The sequence below is a fragment of the Vipera ursinii genome, assembly GCF_947247035.1.
Source record: "Vipera ursinii genome assembly, chromosome: 5".
Classification (NCBI taxonomy): Eukaryota; Metazoa; Chordata; class Lepidosauria; order Squamata; family Viperidae; genus Vipera; species Vipera ursinii.
The window spans coordinates 81,599,354-81,616,777 of record NC_139518.1 but is presented as its reverse complement, the minus strand read 5'-3'; the positions used below and the strand labels follow the sequence as shown (position 1 = coordinate 81,616,777).

Sequence of the window (17,424 nt, the reverse complement as noted above, 5' to 3'; positions counted from 1 at the left end):
GACACCCCTGAGAAGAAACTCCACGGTTCCCCAAGGAAGATCTTTGGAGCGTCTCGACTTCATTTCCCCGGGGCCAGAGAAGCCGCCCCTTCGGGCTCAAACCCGGATCGAAACCGTTTACGCCCGCAGGGGGTCTTCAAACTGGGCCCTTTTATGACTTGTGGACTTCAACTCCCAGAATTCCTCAGCCAGCTACGCTGGCTGAGGAATTCTGGGAGTTGAAGTCCACAAGTCATAAAAGGGCCCAGTTTGAAGACTCCAGGTTTACGGCAACGGCCAGGCCGAAAACCAGGATGTTGTCTTAGCCTTCAGCGCCAGCCCGCGCTTCCACACTAGGCCGCCGAGGAGCGGCCGGTTTGCCGCGCGGCTTCCCCCTCCGCTCCACTGGCTGCAAGGAGGGAAGCAAGCCCGGGCCGAGGCGGCGTGGGAGGGGTTTTTCCCAGGCCCGGCGGCGGCGTTGCTCGACAAAAGCCCGACCGCGAGCCGGACCGATGAGTTAGATGGGGAGGCGCCTAGAAGCGGAGACAGTAAGTGGTTTCTTCCGCGGTTCTCCGGCTCGCTTTTGCGCGGCCCCGCCGAGGCTTTTGTTCGCCTTGGCGCTCGCCGGTCGTTGCTTCCCTTTCCTCCTCCGTTTGCAGCGGGCCTTCGCTTTTCGACCCTTCCCTTTGAGGGTCGGGGCTTAACGCGTGTCTTTCTTGCACGTCTGAAACTGGCTGCTCGGTTTGCCGGACCAATGCCACCAATCCCGGGTTGTTGTTTTTTTTAGCGAGTCGCTTGGAAGGCTGGTACGGCGGGTATAACGTTTTCCGACCGACTCCCCCGCCACTGTCTATTTATGAAAAATAAGAAGAGATTTCCGGGCTGGGGGGCGAAGTTTAGTTTCTGTTAACTTTGTTAAACTTGCGAGGAAGTCTGGCCGGCGGGGTGCGCGCGCGCGACTCCCGTGTGCGCGCTGGACCAAAAACAACTTTTGAACGTCGGCATACAGGCAAATTCCGAATTGAGCCGGGCTGAGACCTGTAATGGTTCGGGTTTTTTTTTCTTCCCAGGGTCAACCTAAGACAGGGGTCTGCAACCTTGACAACTTTTATTTAAGACTTGTGGACTTCAGCTCCCAGCTGGCTGAGGAATTCTGGGAGCTGAAGTCCACAACTCTTAAAAGTTGTCAAGGTTGCACAAGGACCCCTGACCTAGGAGGATAACAGCCTTGGTGTTTGGCTTTGGGGTTGACCCAGCCCTTCCCCATAGGGTGTCCTTAAGGGTATTGCTATACAACTATGGTTTGTTTAGTGAGCGTTTGAAGTTACAATGACACTTTAATTGTTGCTAAGAGAATTGCTGCTAAGATGGCGGACGTGCGGGCGGCCGTGTGAGGTTGAGCTCTGCAGGTCCGAGAAGATAGGCGTCTTAGGAGCCCCTCAGGGCTTTTTTCTTTATGCCCTGGGCTGGGGGAAGGGTGGCAGCAATGAATTTTGCAACTGTCTAGGTCTTTTTACCAGCTTGACCGGCGTTTCGCTGGGCTGCCGGTTTGCTTTCTGCTCAGCTGCTCAGCTGGTCGTCGGGAGTTTCCGGCTATGTCGGGCGGTCTTGGCTTCTTCGGCGGCGTTTGGAGTTCCCGGCGGCTGGCGGCGGCGGTGCTACGGCGGCGGCGACGGAGCTGTTTGCGACCTGCGTGGCCTGCCTTTTCTACCGCTTTCTTTTCGACCGACCTGCCTCTGCTTTCTGCCTGCTTTCTGCCTGCATCAGCCTAATGGCGACGACGGCGGCGGCGGCGTTGTTCCCGGGCCGTTTTCGGGCCACTTTACCATCGATTATTGTGGTTTGGCCTGCTTTTATCGAACCGTTTGTCCCTCTGCCTCCTGGACCTTTTTGGTCCGTTTCTTATCGGCGGTGGCGGTGGCTCTTCCCGGATTGTTTGCGGCCTTGGCGGCGTTCTGATGGCTACGGTGGCTACGGTGATGGCGGCGGCTGTGTCCATAGCGGCTCAGCGGCAGCGGCTTCGATGACTCAGCGATGGTGTTATGCCCGGTTTGCCGGCCCCCCGGTTGGTTTTGCATATCCCAGATGGGTTGGCACCCCCACTGCTTCTGATGGCCCTGAAGGTTCCTGGGCTAGCCGGTTGATCCCGGTGGAGCCCAGTGGGGCCTTGTGGACTTGGGCCATTTTGAAGGACTTTGGAAGATCGGCAGGGAATTTAATGGACCTGGGGGAGCCAATCTTTGTTGACCACAGTCTGGAAGGCCCCAATAATTATCAAACTGAGGGCCTATGGACTGGTGGTCAGTTACAACCTCTGGGAATGACGAGACAACGGGGGTCTTGGCTGTCATCAGAATTGACTATGATGGTTTGTTTTTGTTTTTTACAATCGACTGCGCATTGCCCCTTATACCCCAAAGGACAGAGAATTCTGGGTATGGGCCATTGTGAGAGGATGGCCGAATTTACATCTCCTGCCCCTAGAGGTGAGAGCTCTATGGGGCAGGCCATACCCAGGGGGGTTGCTCCAGACTTCCATCCCCCCCCCCGAGAATTGGCTCTGTAACCGTAGTGAGAGGACGGTGGTAGGCCTGCCCGGGGGGCTTATCCAGCTGAGTGGCAGCGGCTGGACGGAGGCCTGGGACTCCCTCTCAGAATAGATCCTCCTCATGGACTATCATCTATGGACTGCCTACGATTCGGACTGCTATTTATGCCTTCCTTTAAATATTCGTCCACGGACTTATGCGCCCTCAGGGGTGCTCCCCCCTCCTGGGTGCGACCCGCCTTGCCAGCCGATTATAACCTCGAGGAAGGGCCCATTTATTGGGACCCTGAGAGTTGGCTGGGCACGGGTAGGGGCCTTCGTCGTAGACCTAATAAGAGGCCCCTGATTATTTTTCTTTCAAAATTTTTTAGGGGGTTAGGGAAGCGGGAGGGTTCTTTTGGTTGTTTGGATAAGGGGGGCTATCCAACTACCGCTGTTCTGGCTAGGGCCGATGGAGATCGCTGGGGGGAGGAGCGGGGGTCGGTCACCTCCGGGGCTCCAGGGCTGGTCGTGGGGCTACCTATTCCCACGACATCAGGGAATGGCAGCAGATGGAGGAGCAGAGGGCCGTATCGATCTCAGGGAAGGCCTCTCCGCTACTTACAAGCGGTGAGGCACTCCGACCCTCTGGCTCTACCCCAAGGTCCCGGGAGTGAGGGTGTGCAGCCCCCTGAGCTCCGGCTGGTGTATTTGAACGCCAGGTCCGTCGCTAATAAGGCTCCTCTCGTTCGTGATCTGGTCGAGGGTGAGCAGGCGGACCTGGCGTGCATCACGGAGACTTGGTTGGGCCCAGAGGGCGGGATTCCTCTGGTTGATCTTTGCCCACCAGGTTTCCGGGTGCTGCACCGGCCTCGGGCTCAGGGTAGGGGTGGGGGTGTGGCTGTTGTTGTGAGGGAGACCTTGTGTCCGCGGGAGGCCACTGTTCCTCAGATAGTCGGGTGTGAGTCTCTCTTTTTGAGATGCGGCCCTGGTGCGCAGTTGGGCTTGCTGCTGGTGTACCTTTCGCCTAGTCATGCAGCAGCAGCCCTGCCTGAGCTGCTCGATGTCCTCTCTGCGCTGGTGGTTGAGTTCCCGAAACTTATAGTTTTGGGGGATTTCAACCTACCATCGCTGGGAGGATCATCTGAGTTGGCCCGGGAGTTCATGGCTTCCATGACGGCCATGGACCTGACGCAGGTAATTTCGGGACCGACTCATGAGGGAGGCCACACCCTTGACCTAGTTTTTTTATCTGGACAGTGGTTAGATGATCTTGGTGGGGGCTCTCCAATTATTATGCCCCTGTCATGGACCGATCATCATCTCCTGCGACTGGTCTTCCGTTTTGCCACCCCCCGCCGTGGGTGTTTGGAACCAATTAAATGGTACCGCCCCAGACGCTTAATGGATCCCCAGAGGTTCCAGACAGCTCTGGGGTCCCCACCTGCCTCCCTTGCTCACAGCTCGGCAGATGCCTTAGTGGAAGCCTGGGAAAGGACGGCCACTGAGGCTCTTGATCGAGTTGTACCCCTGCGGCCCCTGACCCGGTGCAGATCCCGTCGAGCTCCATGGTTCTCTGCGGAGCTTCGGGAGATGAAGCGTCGGAGACGGGGCCTAGAGAGCGGTTGGAGGTCCAGCCGATCCGAATCCGACCGATTGCGACTAAGAGCCTACATTAGGTCTTATCTCGCTGCGATAAGGGAGGCGAGGTCTAACCACTTCGCCACCCTTATCGCGTCCGCAGATAATCGCCCGGCCGCCCTGTTTAGGGTGACTCGCTCCCTCCTAAATCAGGAGGTGAGGGAGGATCCCTTGCAGGGCCGTGCCGAGGAGTTTAACCAACATCTGTCGGACAAAATCGCTCGGATTCGGACCGGTCTGGACTCTGACTGGGCAGAGTCTGACGATCAGGACACGGGTGGTCTTGTCGATATCATCTGGGAGGAGTTTGATTCTGTGACTCCGGAGGAAGTGGACAGGATCATGGGGAGGCTGAGCACCACCACATGTTTATTGGACCCGTGCCCTTCCTGGCTGGTTTATGCAGCCCGGGAGAGGACACGCAGCTGGTTCCAGGCAGTTATATCGGCTTCTTTGAGTGAGGGTATCTTCCCCGCCGTCTTGAAGGAGGCGGTGGTGAGGCCTCTCCTCAAGAAGCCTGCCCTGGACCCTGCTGTATTGAATAACTTTCGTCCTGTCTCCAACCTTCGCTTTCTTGCGAAGGTTGTTGAGAGTGTGGTGGCGCATCAGCTCCCTCTGGTCCTGGATGAAGCGGATTATCTAGACCCGTACCAATCGGGTTTCAGGCCCGGGTACAGCACGGAGACGGCATTGGTCGCGCTGGTGAATGATCTCTGGAGGGCTCGGGACAGGGGGCATTCCTCTGTCCTAGTCCTATTAGACCTCTCGGCGGCTTTCGATACCATCGACCATGGTATCTTGCTGCGGCGTCTCAGGGGATTGGGAGTGGGAGGCACAGTTTTACGGTGGTTCTCCTCCTATCTCTTGGGACGTTCGCAGTCGGTGTTGGCAGGGGGGCAGAGGTCGACCGCGAGGTCTCTCATTTGTGGAGTTCCTCAGGGGTCGGTCCTCTCGCCTCTCCTGTTCAACATCTATATGAAGCCGCTGGGTGAGATCATTCGTGGCTTTGGAGTTGGGTATCATCAGTACGCTGATGATACCCAACTTTTCTTTTCGACCCCAAACCACCCCAGTGATGCCCTCGACGTGATGTCCCGTTGCCTGGAGGCGGTTCGGGTCTGGATGGGGAGGAACAGACTCCAGCTCAACCCCGACAAGACTGAGTGGCTTTGCATATCTTCATCCCGGGTTTATTCGGACATTCCACCTCTAACTATGGGGGGTGAATTATTACCCCCCGTAGATAGGGCTCGCAACTTGGGGGTCCTCCTAGATTCACGGCTCACCTTGGAAGATCATATAGGAGCCGTGACTAGGGGGGCCTTTGCACAGGTTCGCCTGGTGCGTCAGTTGCGGCCCTATCTTAGCCGGGATGATCTGTGCACGGTCACTCATGCGCTCGTGTCCTCTCGTCTGGACTACTGCAACGCTCTCTACATGGGGTTGCCCTTGAGGACCACTCGGAAGCTCCAACTGGTACAGAATGCAGCCGCGAGAGTGGTGTTGGGAGTCTCCCGATACTCCCACGTTACACCTCTGCTCCGTGAGCTGCATTGGTTGCCAGTTGTCTTCCGGGTGAGATTCAAGGTACTGGTAACGGTATTCAAAGCACTCCATGGCATGGGGCCGGAGTACCTCAGGGAACATCTGCTGCCGGCATCAAGCTCCCTGCGCCCTGTGCGTTCCCACAGAGAGGGCCTCCTCAGGGTGCCACCGATCAGAGAATGTCGATTGGTGGCCCCCAGGGGGAGATCCTTCTCTGTGGGCGCTCCGGAGCTGTGGAATCAGCTACCGGTAGAGCTCCGGATGGCGCCCGATCTTCGCTCCTTTCGCCGCGATCTCAAGACATTTTTGTTTGTACAAGCCGGCCTAGCCTGAGGGGGAGTGTTGGGGTTGTTTTATTTTTTGTTTTTTAATTTTTTTGGGGGTTTTTAGCGTTGTATCATATTGTTTTTAACTAGGGCAATTGTTTAATCTGTTTTTAATGTTTGTATTGGTTATTTTATTCTGCCCTGTGAACCGCCCTGAGTCCTCAGGGAGAAGGGCGGTATATAAATGTTATTAAATTAAATTAAATTAAATTAAATTTAAAAAATGACCATTTTCCACACTTATGACCATTTCAGCATCCCCCCGTGATCATTGTGATTTACATTTGGATGCTTGGCAACCGGTTCCTATTTACGATGGTTTTATTTATTTATTTTATTTATTTTATTACATTTATATACCGCCCTTTCCCGAAGGACTCAGGGCGGTTTACAGGGGAATTAAAAACCAAGATACAAAAGTTAAAACAAGTTTAAAAAGAAATTATAGTTGTCCCTGTATAAATAAAACCCCAGTTAAAATAAGATTAATCCTCAGCCTGGGCCAGAGAGCTCGAAGAGCCAGGTCTTCAGGTCCCGGCGGAATGAACGGAGGTCGGGGGCAGTCCTAAGCTCCACTGGCAGCTGGTTCCACAGGGCAGGCGCACCCACTGAGAAGGCCCTACCCCTGGGTGTCGTCCGCCGGCAATCTCTTACCGGTGGCACCCTGAGAAGACCCTCCCTGTGGGAGGGCACTGGACGAAGGGAGCTTGATGCCGGCAGCAGGTGTTCCCTCAGATATCCCGGACCCTCGCCATTTAGGGCTTTATAGGTCATCACCAGCACCTTGAATCTCACCCGGAGGGCAACCGGGAGCCAATGCAGCTCGCGGAGTAGAGGTGTTACATGGGAGTATCGGGAAACCCCCATCACAACTCGCGCGGCCGCATTCTGCACCAGCTGAAGCCTCCGAGTGGTCCTCAAGGGCAGCCCCATGTAGAGAGCGTTGCATGAGCGGGAGGTCACGAGCGCATGAGTGACTGTGCGTAGGGCATCTCGGTCCAGATAGGGTCGCAACTGGCGCACCAGGCGAACCTGGGCAAAAGCTGGTTGAAGTGTCTGGGTGTGTGTGTGTCATGGGAATTCCCCCATTGCAGCCTTCTGACAAGCAAAGTCAACGGGGAATCCGGGTTCATTTAACAGCTGTGTGACTCACTGAACTGCAGTGATTCACTTTACAAATGTGGCCAGTGGTGGGATTCAAGTACATGAACAACCGGTTCTCTGTGTGGATGCCGCTTTCGGAAGTCCATTCTGGGCCTGGGCAACTGGTGCAAACTGGCTGAATCCCACCACTGAATGTGGCAAGAAAAGTCTTAAAATGGATCAAAACTTACTTAACACATTTCTCACTTAGCAACGTAAAATTTGGGCTCATTGTGGTGGTAAGTTGAGGACTTCCTGTAGATTCTATTATTCTCCCCTCCTCCTCCCCCCCCCCCAAGTGAAAGAACAGCTGGAGAAAAGAGAGCCTATAGTTAATGTGGCTGTAAGAGATAATTATTCAAATTCAAACTATTCACAACTGGGCTGTTGTGATTTAGAGCAGTTTTTCTCAACCTTGACAACTTTTAAATGTGTGAACTTTGAAGTAAAGTTGCCAAGGATGAGAAAAACTGATCAAGAGTATTTGAATCCTGACACATCTCTTGGGCTGGAGTCCTTTCTCCTTTTTTTATGCAGCAAATAGCTGCCTTCCACAGGTAGTCCTCAGCTTACAGCCATTCACTTAGTGGCCATTTGAAGTTGCAGTGCCACTGGAAAAAATGACAAGACTGTGGTAGCATCAACATTTGGGTGATTGGCAACTGGCACATATAGTATCTATGTGATGGCACAGGGGTTAGAATGCAGTTGTTGTTGTTGTTGTTAGTTGCGAAGTCGTGTCCGACCCATCGCGACCCTATGGACAATGTTCCTCCAGGCCTTCCTGTCCTCTACCATAGAATGCAGTATCGCAGGCTAATTCTGCCGACAGCCAGCAGTTCGATCCTGACCAGCTCAAGGTTGACTCAGCCTTCCATCCTTCCGAAGTCGGTAAAATGCAGACTCAGATTGTTGTGCGGTGGGGGCAGTATGCTGCCTCTGTAAATCGCTTAGACCAGGGGTAGGCAACCTCGGCTCTTTTATGACTCATGGACTTCAACTCCCAGAATTCCTGAGTCAGCTATGCTGACTCAGGAATTCTGGGAGTTGAAGTCCATGAGTCATAAAAGAGCCGAGGTTGCCTACCCCTGGCTTAGACTTAGAGAGGGCTGTAAAGTCAGAAGACAGATTTCTTACTGGTTCTGGTAAGACTCAGTGTGCCCTCAGATATTGCCTTGATCACTCATTTAGACTCTCTGTTCCACCAGAGTTTTTAGATTTGTTTAGATGAGTCAAAATGTTTAGAAAAGGGCAGAATGCCAGCCCAGAGTACTCTCTGTTTCTGGTTGCAATTACAGTCACCAAATCAACTATAAACATCCCTAAACCAAAAAACAAGACAAGGATTTTTTTTGGCCCATTGTCCCAGAAAAAGGTGAAAGGGGAGAGGGGTCTAAGGAACATCCATACTGGCAGAAGATCCCCAGCTGATTCTCAAAAAAAGGAACAAAATCAACACAGAATGATCCATATCTTTCTTTTTCAGACCTGTTCAGCATCTTGCCTTTTTTGCTACCCTCTCCCCCCTCCGGGTTACCTGATCACCAGTTTGCCTATAGCAGCCATTTTGTGAACAGGCAGTCAAGCTGTCCTATTACAACCATTTTGTCTAAGTATCCACTCAGGACAATTGATTATGGCAGGTTATCTCTTTCTCTTTCTCTCTCTCCAGATACACACACACACACACACACACACACACACAGAGAGAGAGAGAGAGGGGGGGGAAAGAAAGCTGGTGCTGGATTACAAATTAGTGCACAATGCCCGACAATTTTTCTGGTCCATTTATACAGGGGTCTCCAACCTTTGCGTTTTGGTGGGAGAGGGAGGGAGGGGCAGGCGCCTTACGCGTCTGAATGCGCAAATGGGAATATGGCCACATATTCACGTGCACGTACAAAGACTGCGAGCATGCGCCCCATGCAAATGGGGCTGCGAGCATGCACGTGAGGCTCTCAGTGACAGCGACGCCTGTGTGAGGCTTGTGGCAGCGGCGCCTCCAGGCTCGCGGCGATGCTGCCTCATTGTGAGGCTCGCACTTGGGCCTGAAGTAATGCCACCACCATATGAGGATCACGCTGCGGCGTAGTTGCTACTTGCGGCACTGCCGCCATCCACGCACTACTAGCAGCGCTGCCACTGCCTGCACAATACTTATGGCAACGGTGGCACGAGGGGGGTGAGCACACGCACACGTGCGTGCGCTGCCCAGCTACTCATGCGGCCCGGTGGCCAAGAGGCCGCGGGCTGGTAGTGGGCCACGGCCCGTAGGTTGGGGACCTCTGAGTGATAGGACCTGCTGGAATGTTTAATCTGTTGCTGCAATGCTTAATGATAGCTAGATGGGATTTTGTTTCTCAATAAACTCAAGGATAGGATTACCAGTGCTGCACTGCAGAACTATGAACCACCAATAGAGAGCAGGAAAGAGTAAATGTTCTGTATCTCTGCTGCCATCTAGCAGCTCTCTGGAATGTTGCCGACTGTATCTGGCAACTAACTAGTCAAGGAGCCTACATCCTTTCATGAAGAACTTCTCAACCTCAGCTTCTGGTGTCTTCAGGTAGGATTGGGTAAACTCTCTCCATCCTGAAGGGAGCAAACGTCATCACTTAGAACACTGGGCTGAAGAAGAGCCTTGGTGGAGCAGTGGGCTAATGCCTCCTTAAGTAACACCAGCTGCCTGCAATTAGTGCAGGTTCGCATCCCACCAGGCTCAAGGTTGACTCAGCCTTCCATCCTTCCAAGGTAGGTAAAATGAGGACCCAGATTGTTGGGGGCAATTAAGCTGACTTTGTAATAATGCCGCTTGGGGGGGGGGCGAAAGCCCTAATAAGCAAGCATATACATAGAATGAAGGCTATTGCTAAGCACATTTGATTTGTGCTTAGATTGTAAGCCGCCCTGAGTCTTCGGAGAAGGGCGGGATATAAATGGGATTTAAAAAAAAAAGCCAGCATCTGACTTGGTACCAAATATCAGATATCAGATCAAATAATAAGATTTATATATATTTTTCTAAGGTACACCAGTATTTCCACTCTTATCTTCCATAAGTTGAGAACTGCATTCAGGTTGCAGGAGCTAGACGCAATCCCCATTGTGCATATCTATCTGAAAGCAAGCAAGCAAGCCCCTAACTTAATTTATAGCTCTTTGTTGCTACGAAGAATTAAACCATACAGTAATTCTGACGCTGGGGACTTACATTAGTCATTCTAAAAGGCATCAGGTAACAAAGATTTTAAGATTAATACATCACCATAGTGATATTATCGTATCATTTTATATACGCTTGTTTTCTTCACAAAAGTGTCTCCTGATTTGGAAGACGGCGAAGATGACTTCCAGCCCAGCACAAGCTTTTTGTACAAGTCAACGAACTCCATGATCCAAGAAGAGAAAGCCCTCCGTGAGGAGCCTAAAGACCATTGGAATGCCACTTATATTATTTTCTTCCTCCTTGGGACCAACTCTCTCTTGCCCTTAAATTTTATCATCACTGCAAAGCATTACTGGATGTACAAGCTTCAGAACTGCTCAGAAGACATTTCTCCTGAAGAGCAGGGATCCTCGGATATCCGTGTAAGTATGACATTTTTATGATTTGACTTGACTTTGCTAAATCACTTCCTGTCCGGAATGGTAAAAGATCTTGAGCAGAGGGCTGGACTAGAAGGCCTCCCAAGGTCTCTTCCAACTTTGTTATTCTATGTATAGATCTGGGGGTTCTGTTTTTATTAGCAGCAAATGCAAGGGGTAAGTAGAGTCCACGTTGGTTCTCAGTATTGGTTCAGTGTTGAACAAAATAGCAGTGATAACGTTAATATTTCTAGAATTACATTCCCTTCATTATTGTTTTCTCCCACTAAGCTTTTTGTGATTATACCTTTATTTTGCCATTTCCCCCCCCCCCCCCTATTCACTTGAAATGCTTGAACAGTTCCCTTGAAAATTACAGCTTTATATTGTCTTGCTCCCAACAAGCCGGTGGGACCTAGTGGTGAAAATATTAACTTAAAAAAAAGTTAAGGTGTATTATAAGATAAAATACAAATAGAAACAAAAATCAAGAAAGATAGAAACAAAAGAAAATATACACTGGGTGGAGAAACGGATAGTGTTCGGGTTTTTCTTTTCTCTCTCTGGATTTTTCTTCCCCTGTAAGAAATAAAATGTGGAATTACGTGGACTTTTGTTTTAGGCACTGAAATTGACCTGCAGAAGATTCTAAATCACTGCTCATCCCAGTTCCTGAAAGATTTTGCTCATGTTTACAAGAGGTGTGTGTGTGTGTGTGAAGCAGAAAGAGAGAGATGGTTTAATGCAATTGTTTTGCAAATAAATACATCTTTTTTGCTTTTTTAAATATCTGCATAGGCATTTGAAATTCCTCCGCTGCCTTGCATAGGAATCCTAATTCATAGAGAAGAAATCGATACAAAAGAAGGGTACAAATTGCCAGCCTTGAGATAAAAGACTTTCTGAGCCTGATAAACGTTTATAGCTTTTCCAGTTGCCCTGACCATCATCTGTTAAGCTCACAGATGTAAAGAGACTTTTTTTATATAATATATGGACCATGACAACTTTCAGCTACATAATTGTAACTGCTATTTAAATCAGGAGCTCCAGCGAATAAAAGAGCAATGCAGATCACAGGTTTGGATCTGATAGGCAGAGATGGAGACAGAATTCTCATGATAGCTTTAGGGAATGCAGTGCTCTGCTTAGTCATTACATGTAGACCCCTTGGCCATGGCAAACTCAAGAAGCAGATTTTGGAGGCTTGAATCACTATCGGGCATACAAGGCTGACCTGGGCCCAGTATTTATTTATCTTGTAGCTAGGATGAATAGCAGAATTAGAGAACAGGCAGTGTAGTTTATTCTTTGTAGGCACCACCTTTGGAAAAGGTAGATAGTTGTGCCTTTTGCACTGAGATATCAACTCCTCTAGCCAAGCAGAAACTCAAATCATATTTCCCATGGAATCAGATCTTCCAAGCACTAGTTATTTGGAATATACGCTATATTCAACTCCAGTCTTAATCAGAGCACCAGTAGTGAAGGAGAATACTTTAGCCCTTTCGCATTGTTCTGAACTAGATTCCCACTTCCAACAGCTATGAGATTCTCAACAGGAGCTTCAGTAAGAAGGTGAAGTAGATTCAGAAAGTAGAGAGGAACTGGAGAACTACATGTCTCCTTCTAGCTATTTTGTTCCAATAAAAATCAAAATCCCCAGAGGCTGACTGCAAGAGGTCCTTTCAAAATGTAGGATCAAGATGCTGGAAGATACAATAGTACTAGGTCTTGTGCAGGGGTCCCCAACCCTTGGTACCGGTCCACGGCCCGTTGAGAACTGGGCTGCACAAGTGATGGGTGAGTGCACAAAGTTTTACTTGCGCGTGTGCAGGATCAGATTGCACACACAAAACCACCTCCCCCTCACCGCTGTCACCACTGCTGGTCCAAAAAAAGTTGGGGATCATTGGCCTAGAACAGGGTTTTCAACCAGTGGTACGGGAACCACCTGTGGTACATTGGCACCTGGCAGGTGGTACGCGACCATCCTAGGAAAGTGGTAGCAGGGGAGGGGAATGAGCTGAACTGGTGGCAGCACCGCACAAGCCTGAGCGAGAGATGGCTGGAGCTGCAGGGCTGTCAGTGCTCAGCGAAAGCGCCAGGATCAACGCTTCTTGGGGGCTGCCATGGCTCAGCGGAAGCACCAGGATCAGCGCCAGGCTCCAGCTGGAGCTTGGCGCTGATCCTGGCACTTCTGCTGAGCCCAGAAGAAGCACCGATCAGCTGGAATATTACAGCACCTCCAGGGTCTTGTCATTTACATTCAGATGCTTGGCAACTGATTCATATTTATGATGGTCACAGTGTCCCAGGGTCATGTGAAATGACCAAAACCTGCTGCAACCACCCAGCAGGTGGGGAATAAAAAGCAAACACCGCCCCCACCCCCACTGCTAATCCTCAACAGAAATGCTCACAACAATGAAAACCTCGGACAGGAGGAAGAGCGCCGCCGGGCGGGCAGGCAGGTGTCTTGCTCGACTGTGGCTTGGGGGGGGCACGTTTTTCAGTGCCATTGTAACTTCGAACAGTCACTAAGCGAACAGTTGTAAGTCGAGGACTACCTGTACTTCATCACTTTTTTTTTGGTCATCAAGTTTTTGACATCTTGGTGGGTGACTGGTGGTACTCAGATGTTGCCATATCCTAAAAGTGGTACAGTGGGTGAAAAGGTTGAAAACTCCTGGCCTAGAAGATTATTCATATGTAACTTTTTGCTTCTGGAAAGAGCAAGTGGATATCTTGCCTTCCTAAAAGTTAAACATTTTGCCAGCTTTCTGCTTTTACTGATGAAGCTGTCAGTTTAATCACATGCTCCTCTTCCTCAATTTTCTTCATAGTGGCCTAATTTTCAGATTGGGAACCATCAGCCTCCTGCATACAGGTAGTCCTCAACTTACGGCCACAATTGACACCAAACTTTCTATTGATAAGCGAGACAGTTGTTAAGTGAGTTTTGCCCCATTTTACAACCTTTCTTGCCACAATTGTTAAGTGAATCACTGCAGGTGTTAAGTTAGTCACAAGGTTGTTAAGTGAATCTGGCTTTCCCATTTGACTTTGCTTGTCAGAAGTTCGCAAAAAGTGATCACATGACCCCAGGACACAGCAGGACGTCATAAATATGAACCAGTTGCCAAGCAGCCGATCATGGAGATGCTGCAGTGGTTATAAAAACAGTTATAAGTCACTTTTTTAAAAAAATTCCATTTATATCCTGCCCTTCTCCGAAGACTCAGGGCGGCTTACAAGCTTAGCAGTAGCCTTCATTCTATGTATATGCCTGCTTATTAGGGCTTTCACACACACACACCCCAAGTGGCATTATTACAAAGTCAGCTTAATTGCCCCCAACAATCTGGGTCCTCATTTTACCTACCTCGGAAGGATGGAAGGCTGAGTCAACCTTGAGCCTGGTGGGATGCGAACCTGCATTAATTGCAGGCAGCTGGTGTTACTTAAGGAGGCATTAGCCCACAGCTCCACCAAGGCTCCTTTGCTTCAGTGCTGTTGTAACTTTGGTCACTACATGAATGGTTGTAAATCAAGGACTACCTGTATTAGCAAATGAGCACTGTTTTCTGCTCTCTTGCCAGAGATGAAACTTCTCTGTTTATTTTTAAGAACATTTCTTTCTATCCTGTATAGGCTGCTCACAGCAATACTAAAAAGACTATATAGCGAGAATGCATGCATTTGAAATTGTAAGACAGCTCCCAAATTACACCTTGAAGGCTTTCCTACAATGAAAGATTCCCACCAATTTCCAAAAGTTAGGCTCAACCACAGAAAAATGCCAGTTCTTAGTTCCAGCTGCAGGGGTCTTCAAACCTGGCCCTTTTATGACTTGTGGACTTCAACTCCCAGAATTCCTCAGCCAGGCACGCTGGCTGAGGAATTCTGGGAGTTGAAGTCCACAAGTCATAAAAAGGCCAAGTTTGAAGACCCCTGAGCCAGAGTTATCTCACCTCTAGCATCTTTTCATTGGGATCTAGACATGCAGACAAGTTGATTCTGAACAGCAAGACCCTTCAAGTATCAGCTGGCTCTGGTTCAAAACTATGCAGGGGTTTAAAGTCAACTGCAACACTTTCATCTGTAGCCAATTATGGAGTAACATCCTCCATATTAATTGTCTCAGAGGCAGGCTTTTCATCCAGTTTTAATTTCTGGATACTCTATTGAAGTGTTGTGCATCTAGCCTGGGGTCCCCAAACAGTTGGCCATGGTCCACTACTGGGCTGCAGCCTATTGGCCACCAGGCAGCATGAGTGGTTGGCCAGTGCGTGCCTGCGCACGCACAGCCCCACTCACACAAGTGTTACTGCGAACGTCACAGGCATTTATGGCCCCATGCACGAATGCTCGAGTCACCGCGAGCGTTGTGGGTGCTTGCTCCCACTTGTGCTCACGGCCCCACTCGCACGATTGTTTGTGCATGCGGATGCACATGCATGTGTATTCAACCCCCCCACCCACACAAAAGCATCCCTTCTTTCCCCCCTCCTCCCATTCCGGACCGTCAAGCCCGAATGGTTGGGGAACTCTGATCTAGCCCACTGCCCTGCTACTACCTAATGGTCTTTTATGTTCTAAACCACAGGTCGGCAACCCGCGGCTCCGGAGCCGCATGCTGTTCTTTGAGCCGTCTCCTGCGGCTCCCAGTCACCCGGTGCGCGTGCACCTCTCCGAACGGGAGGAGGTGCGCACGCACCACTCCGAACGGGAGGAGGTGCGCGCGCACCACTCCAAAGGTTTGGAGAGCTGCGCGCGCACCTCTCTCGCACCTCCGCCCGAACACCCGTTTGGAGACCTGCTGGTGTTCGGGCGGAGGTGCGGTTTGGAGACCTGCTGGTGCCGATTTAGAAAGCTGCTGCAGCCCGCGGCAGCTTTCTAAACCGGCACCAGCAGGTCTCCAAACCACTGTTCAGGTGGAGCTGCGCGCGCACCTCCACCCGAACACCTGTGTCAAGACCTGCTGGTGTTCGGGTGGAGGTCGGGCGCCAGTTTGGAGGTCCCGGGGGTGGCTCCGGCGACGCCCGGGCTGAAGGCAGCGCCACAACCCAGCGCCCGTCACCATGGAGGCCCGTTGCCACTGGCGTGCAGGTGCGTCCACCGGCACCAGCAGGTCTCCAAACCTCTGTTTAGGCGGAGCTGCGCGCGCACCTCTCCAAAGGTTTGGAGAGGTGCGCGCGCACCTCCGCCCGAACACCCGTGTCGAGACCTGCTGGTGTTCGGGCGGAGGTCGGGCGGCAGTTTTGAGGTCCCGGGGGTGGCTCCGGCGACGCCCGGGCTGAAGGCAGCGCCGCAACCCAGCAGCCGTCACCACGGAGACCCGTCGCCGCTGGTGTGCAGGTGCGTCCACATAAAAAAAGTGGAACCGCGCACGTGTATCCACGCGTGCGCATGCGCAAAAAACGTTTTGCGCATGTGCGAAACATTTTGTTGTATGCGCATGCGCCTGCTTGGATGCATGCGTGCGGCTCCCACTTTTTTTTATGTGTGATGGAACCAGTTCCCAGTGGCTCTTTTGCTTTTTCAGGTTGCCGACCCCTGTTCTAAACAAAGACAAGATTATTCTGTTGCTGCTATTTGCTGAGATTTCTTTACAGTGTCATGTAGGAGTCCAGACAACATGAATCTAAAGCATATGTCTCTTTGGACAAATCTGAGTTGTTTAGGCTCAGCATAGCAGCCTAAGTAGATTAAAGATACTCTTGAGGATTAGTAATATCTGGGTCTTCAAGCTTAAAAAAATGAGCCCAGACGGAACAGTGAATCTGTGTTCTCAAGTAGAATGCTACTATTCAACACAGCTTGAACTCCAATTCCCAGGTCAGTTTTGTTGCTCAAGCACGATTCTTTTCAGAAGTCAGTTGACTATCTCTACAAGATGTAACTAACAAATCTCTGTTAACTGTTTAAAGACCTCTAACCACCTGCTTGGCATGAGATGCAAAGAAGAGAGAGTTTCCTCTGCTTATTCATGACACAAGGCTCCAGGGGAATTATGTAAATGTTAAATAGCAAGGGGGAACAGTATTGAACCCTATGAAATGCCATAGGCCAGTAGCCAGAAGGCCAATAGAAGAGTCTCAGCGCTGGCTGCTTCTTTTTCGTTATTATAGTTCATCTCACAGCCAGCCAGATGTTCAGACTGGATCTGGCATTTTTTATCCACCTTTTGAGCCCTTCCCAAGAATCTGGGATAGGGAGATGTGGTTGTTCCATGTGTTAAAGGGATCATTGCATGATGTAAGCTATTCCAAGTAAAGCTGCCTTTTACAATTGATTGTTGGTGAATTTGTCAATGCCAGTGGTGTTCAGGTGCTGCTCCAACTGTTTTGGGATGGCACCCAAGCTGCCTATTGCTATTGGAACCATGTTTGCCTTTTTGCTCAGTTCTATTTCGATTTACAGGCCTTTGCATTTCATTATCTTCTCCAGTTCCTTCTCTTTTATTCTGCTGTCTCCAGGTAATGCCACGTCCACCATCCAGAGTTGTTGTTTTTTTTGTCTTTCTGATGGACAATTGTTAAATCTGGGGTGTTATTTGGTAGGTGCCTATCTGTTTGAATTCTAAAATTCCACTTTAGCTTCTTCATTTTCTACTAAAAACATACATGTAAACAAGTGCAAGAGAGAATATGAAAAAGGAGGAAAATAATACAA

At 50.4% G+C, this 17,424-nt stretch overlaps 1 protein-coding gene across 1 annotated transcript in view; it reads left to right on the top strand.

The window, feature by feature from the left end:
- Positions 1–320: 320 nt before the first annotated feature.
- The window catches only part of SLC29A3 (solute carrier family 29 member 3), a 55,793-nt gene continuing 38,689 nt past the window's right edge, over positions 321–17,424 (top strand). The window contains exons 1-2 of the mRNA XM_083364803.1: positions 321–527; positions 10,478–10,749. Coding sequence (XP_083220929.1) covers position 527; positions 10,478–10,749 — 273 coding nt within the window. The 5' untranslated portion in view covers positions 321–526. The remainder of the gene's footprint in view (positions 528–10,477; positions 10,750–17,424) is intronic.